At 36.7% G+C, this 6,383-nt stretch overlaps 1 protein-coding gene across 2 annotated transcripts in view; it reads right to left on the bottom strand.

Annotated features, from left to right (window-relative positions):
• Nucleotides 1–3,981: 3,981 nt before the first annotated feature.
• The window catches only part of LOC125268252 (NACHT, LRR and PYD domains-containing protein 12-like), a 66,990-nt gene continuing 64,588 nt past the window's right edge, over nucleotides 3,982–6,383 (bottom strand). For both annotated transcript variants that reach the window (XM_048190308.1, XM_048190307.1), the window contains exon 11: nucleotides 3,982–5,366. In XM_048190308.1, the coding sequence (XP_048046265.1) occupies nucleotides 4,732–5,366 (635 nt within the window). In that variant the 3' untranslated portion in view covers nucleotides 3,982–4,731. The remainder of the gene's footprint in view (nucleotides 5,367–6,383) is intronic.

Genomic DNA, 6,383 nt, shown 5'->3' with positions numbered 1-6,383 from the left:
CTGTTTTGATTTTATTTTAGTTGGTTTGATAAGATAACTTGTATAAATGTATCTGTGGTGGCATAATAAAAGTTTCAGTTGTGATTATTGTGTCATTCCCTATTGCTTTCTCAGTTGATAGCCTGCATAACTTTAACCAGACATTATTATTTTAAAACACATTGAGGGTTAGGTTTATGTTCCCTTTATGTTTTTGACATGAATTAATCCATGTAAACCTTCTTTATCTTTTCCTGCAAAACACACAATGCTCAGTGGTTCCCAAACTGAGGTGACAAAAGGGGCTTCGTGAACAAATGCTGATATTTCATTTAATTCTACCGTAAAATAATATTAAAACTGAGCATGTATATCGAACTGCCAAAATGCCGTAAATCCAGCACATTTAATCAAATTACCTCATCATTTGCAGTCAAAAATGACTGTCTCCACACAAGCAGCATGCATATGATAGATTGCGTGCAGAATCTGCTGCCTTAAATCGCGCTAAATTACTGTCGTTCTGGACAATGCACCTTTGTAAGAGTGGGGATTGAGCACTTACTCGCATGAAGAACATATAGACACAAATAATGGATTAATTTCGATTTAAGACTCTTTCTCTGAGACAAAAACATACCTTGTGTGAGTTCTTGTATTTAATATTGATAACGAGCAAGAATGCAATTGTTCCCAAATATCCATGTGACTGCAAACGTGACATTATTATACGTAACAGGTCAAAAACAAAACGTACATTTTAAACACAGTAGTAGCCTATTTACTGTATTTTGCAATTAAATAATAGTTCTAACGAAAACCACAGCAGAACTACAACACACGACTGTGTTTCGCAAACAATTCTGCGGCTTTGAACGAATCGTGAGAGTCAATGATTCAGTGATTCATTCACAGCCACTTGCTTCATTACTGAATGAATGACTCGATGACTCACTCATAAAAACAGTAATTTTCTGCCACCTACTGGTGGTTTTAGTTTAATATTTAAAAGTTTCACTTAGTTTTACCATCATTGCATATTTCTCTAATGAACATTTTTATTTAAAACATTATTTTATAATGTCATTCATAAAGATGACTATGTCTCTTTTATTGATGTTTCTGCACACAGAATTGTACATCTCACCAAGGCAGCACGTTTCTTCCGGGAAAGCACATTTCTTCATTTGAAACAGCAACAAACAGGTACTGCTCTTATTAAACCAATATAATGTTATCAGCGTCGTATTTACTCACCGCACACTTCGAAGCATTGCTTCCACAGGTCTGTCTCCCACATCTGCTTTTCTTCTCAGAAAACCATCCATATTACAGTAATGTTACTGCATCTGATCGAACAAACGCTCAAGCTGACGCTGTGACGTGATTGGTGTTGTGATATTTAAACACAAATTAGCTTTTAGATGATGACTTGAGTGTTTCTGATCATATAAATTCATAAGAACAATTAGATAATTAGAAAATAACAATATTTGTCAATTAAGAAATAAATAAAAATGACTACCACCAGATGGTGCTCCAAGGCCCACCAGTTGAGAATCACTGCTTTAATCCACCATATTTCTACAGGCTGTTACCATTGAATTTGTTTTCAACATCATCTAAAGCCATTACACTGCAGAGGCAGAACAGAAGCTGTGTCTGACATTGCCTTTATGTGCATTTAATGAATGGGTTATTAAATGTTATTGATTTCTGACATTGAGGTGAGGTCATGGCAGCTGTTCTGATGTCTTTCTCTGCTAAAGGAGGAACATGTCAGATAATATTAGTAAGCACAGAAGAGCTAAAGTGATGGAAAACACAAAACACATATGATGCGCACAGCTGACCTCACTAAATTTATCCTTAAAACATTTAATGAGAAATCATTTTAAACTGATATTAACCGCCTGACATGTGCATGCTCACTTAAGAAAATAAAGTTTGATTAAGTTTTGAGTTAGCAAGAACTGATACTTATATATACGTGTGTTTTTGCTAATTACTTACTTGGGTATTCTGATGATTGACGACTTTGATGATGATGATGATGATGATGCACGAGGAGGTGAACTTGAGCACAATGAGGGGGCGGGATATTGATAATGGCGCTAGAAACATTTAAACATTTGATTGGTTTCCAAGCGCGAGTGGGTGGTTCCTGAACGTGAAGGACTAAACATCAGGGCAATGCACTTTTTATATTTATTTATTTTTAGTTAATACTTTTACTATTACAAATACAAGCACAAACAAAGAAACAAAAAGCATGAAAATGTAAACTTGTAGATGCGCAGTAGCAGGAGACTGGGTTGGTCCAGAGACACAAAGGCCCGGTTTCACAGACAGAGCTTAGACTAAACCAGGATTAGTTCAGTTAGGATATTTAAGAAAGTTTTATAAACGTACCCCTGAAAAAATTAAAATGATTACTGCTTATTTTTATGTGACCAGTCAGTTTATAAAGTCGTGCTATATGATCCATTCTATAGCTTGTGAATAAATGTTCAACCGTGTGATCCAGGTTGTATTTCAGAGCAGAAGGACTGCAGCTGGACAGAAGGAGATCAGTTACACTGATGTTGGAGGTCAACATGTCTGTGTTCAGCAGTCCTATGGGTAATTCCACACATTTAACTGCTTATTTTCTAATTCGACACTCTGAATTTCTACAACATCTTCTTTTACTTGTTTAGTTGTGCCATTGAAGAAAATATCCACACAAGAGGTTCTTAAGAGAGCTCTTAAGAGAGACATTTCCTCAACTGAGAAACAGAAGATGAATTCTGCAGGGCAGATCGCCACAAAACAGCACGTGTTTTACCGGCTGAATTAAGGACACCAAGGGATGTCAAACTGTACCCTGACATGGGACCATCTGCCCTGTGTTTAAGGCCAAAGGTACAAATCTGTGTGAACATGAGAAATGGTCTGTTTGTTTTATAGTGTTGACTTTTATACTGTGCTTACATGAAATCAGTGCTGATGCTGTGTGTAAGGTGGATAATGACCCTCTTGTAGGAGGATGATTCCTGTCACATTTGAACATGAAAACATGTGATTCACTGTGAAACAATGAGTTTTACTTTACTGTTGGTGAACAGAATGGTTATGGATGGCACTGATCTGCTCTCACTTCTTACTGTGTTATTCCTAGAGTCAAGGCAGTGACTTTAATATTGTGAAAGATCCTGCCGATCATGTGACTTTCTCTTGAGCCATGTAGAGTCTGAGGACAGTGACGTCTCACAGGTTGTTGTCACGCACTGTACACTTTGTTAAAAACATGAAGTTCTTCTGATATCACTTTGAATGTTTCAGGAATGGAGGGCTTTACGGCAACAGCAGATGCAGAGTATGATCTGTCCCTCAGAACTGATCGAGAAAAGATAGGGTTATTTTTGGGCTGTTCAGTTTAATAATCACAACTCGATCATTATTGATTCATTTCAAGTGTTTGTGACATGATATTTTTCCTTGACCTCGGTAATGTTAGTAAAAATAATTGCATCAAAAGTGTATCACTTATTTATACATGTATTATTATAATCTCCATAATTTCTCGTAAGAGGTGTCCTGTCAAGCAACACTCTTTTGAAACAGTCTCTAAACATCCATTATGATCTTAACCAGAAAAAGGCAGTACATTTTCTGATTAAGTCATTTTCATTAATAGAATTGAGTACATTTATTTGTGAGACAACATAAGTCATCCATTAAAGAAAACAAAACTTGTGAAGTGACCAGATTTCTGAAATGGAAACCGGGGATATTTCCTATTTGAGTGCTCAAAATATCACCAAAATCTCATTTGTTATTAATCTATTAATTAACTAAAAACCGGGGACAATATATTTTTGAATGTTTTATATATGTATATATCTCAGTCAAGCAATGAATTAATCCATGAATGAATACAATTATTATATTTTATTTTCTGACAATAGGAATAAAAGTAAGCATCACAATAAATAAATAAATACACACACACAAGTCAACAACACATGAAACAACGCTTTATTCAAACTTATTGATCAACAATCACGTGTTCACAGTCCTGCTGCATCTCAACACGTCACAATCTGGCGAGAATCAGTACGTCACGCGGGTAATTCTCGCTACTCTTTGATGATCACTGAGGTTTCTGACACACTTATTCTCTCGCCTACTGTATAGTAGAGAAGTAGACGGTTTGAGACTCTTTCAGTCAGAGTGTCTCAACTCTCATATTTAATGAATGAATAGCTGTTCTCACTGTCCAATGACAGCGCGTGTTACATTCACAGTGACAGAGGATTGGCTCTTCACACTGAGGTGAAAGCTGATTGGTTGCTCCACGTGTGTCCTGACCAATGGCGTTTTTAACTCGACTGACAAACGGATAAAGAAAAGCAATTGGCCAAAGCTTTTAAAAAGAGATTTAAAATGATTTATTAATGTACGTTTAAAACATGAATCAAATAAACAGTTTTAAATGTGTGTATTTATTGATGCATGTAAAAATGTCCATTTGTGTTTGAATGATTAAATTGATGAATTGATTGTTGATGTTATTTTTCAGTGGGTTAGTGGATCTAAATCTGTAAGTGTCACTCCTGCTCCTCATAACGACACCACATGACACAATATACATACACTGAGTTCAACATTTATTACAATATTTCAACATTTACTTCATCATGTGACTCTGAGTCATTAACACACATTTACTGTGTCCTGATATTTCAGTGTTAATGTCATGAAGAGACTCTAGAACAGTTTCACTGATGATCCATAACGACTAAACCCAATCCCAGGATAGAGCGGTTGAGTGAATGTGGTCTGGACTGTGTGGATGAGGATCATTGTGTCTCCAGAGACGCTGTAGAAGGACAGAGTTCCTGCACTGTGATCCACATACACTCCTACTCTATAGTGATTCTTCTCCTCCTCCTCCTCATCATCATCATTCACTCCTAGTCTATAGTCATACCCATACACTCCTGCTCTATAGTGATTCTCCTCATTCACTGTTCTCCTGATGATGGGCTTTACAGGGAGATCAGTCCATATGTTATTGTGTCTGAATGAGTATCTGTCAGGATAGCAGATCAAACTCCAGGACTGATCATTATATCCAAACACACACTCATCACAGTCTCCCTTCCTGCTGATGCTCTTATATGACACTGATATACACACACATAATCCACTCCACTCAATCTCCCAGTAACAGCGTCGATCACACACACTCTCTCTACACAACACCTGAGGATACACATCAAATCTGTCTGGATGATTAGGATACGGCTGTGGTGTGTCAGTGACAGTAATCACTGTGTTCCTCTCAGACAGACGGAGGCGTTTATTCACTGTGTTCAGATCCGGAGTGATCCGATGGGAATCTGATGGAGATAAAACACATCACAATCAGGAATCATCAATCTGTCCATCTTTTAATCTACACTGTAAACATGATTTCTGCTGCTTGTTAAATGAACTTCATTAAAATGAGTTAAAGCACACAATTACTGCACATTCTGTCCTGATTTAATGGAGTAAATCCACTTAAACACGTCAAACTGAAGTTTTTGGACAAATGGATTATTAACACCATTATTGGTGTTGAAGGAACTGAAACTGGGCAGTTCCCAGCATGCTTTGCTCTGGTCTGGATCTATCACAGAATCTGAGGAGTTCATGTAGGATTTGTCTCAGATCTGAACTTGATTTAGGATCTTCTGGTCTCTAGTTGTGAATCTTAAAGCCTCCATCAGTTCGGTGATCGACTCTCAGGTCTGTTACCAAGAGCAGCTGCTGTGAAGAAACGCTCCAGATTCAAATGGAGGATCAAAACAGCTTTAATGAAGTTTGATCAAAGCCTGGCACTGTATTTCACCAGTCTGTCATTATTCATCTCAGGGGCGCCTGAAACATATTATTAGTATTGTTATAATTATTGTTTTTGCTGTTACATTTATTGTATTGCCACAATTTAATATGTGAATTATTTTATCATTTAACGGATTAAACAGCGGAGCTGCGCACTCGGGTTTATGGCTGCTGTAAATGTTACCTGACACAAGATGGCGCTGTTTTCAACACTCTTGATGCTCTTGTAAGAATTGAAAATATCTAAAGCTATTTTAAAATGAACTAAGACATTTGCTTTACTGTTTCAACCCCCTCTCTCTCTCTTGCTCTCTTTTTTTCTCTCTATCTCTCTCTCTCAGGTAACTTTTTACACACATGCTGTGTACGATAAATGGTATATGATTTTATCATCTCATACAGTACATCTATTTTGTGATTATTGTAAGTGTAACCATAATCAGATATTGTCATTAAACCCTTTCAATTACAAATTATGTGCTAACTAGTTTTGATTTAGTATTAACATTAATGTGCTCCCTATTTCATAC

The sequence above is a fragment of the Megalobrama amblycephala genome, linkage group LG5 (genome assembly GCF_018812025.1).
Source record: "Megalobrama amblycephala isolate DHTTF-2021 linkage group LG5, ASM1881202v1, whole genome shotgun sequence".
In the NCBI taxonomy this organism is placed as follows: domain Eukaryota; kingdom Metazoa; phylum Chordata; class Actinopteri; order Cypriniformes; family Xenocyprididae; genus Megalobrama; species Megalobrama amblycephala.
The sequence above is the reverse complement of the archived record's forward strand: the minus strand, read 5'-3'. Positions and strand labels throughout refer to the sequence as shown.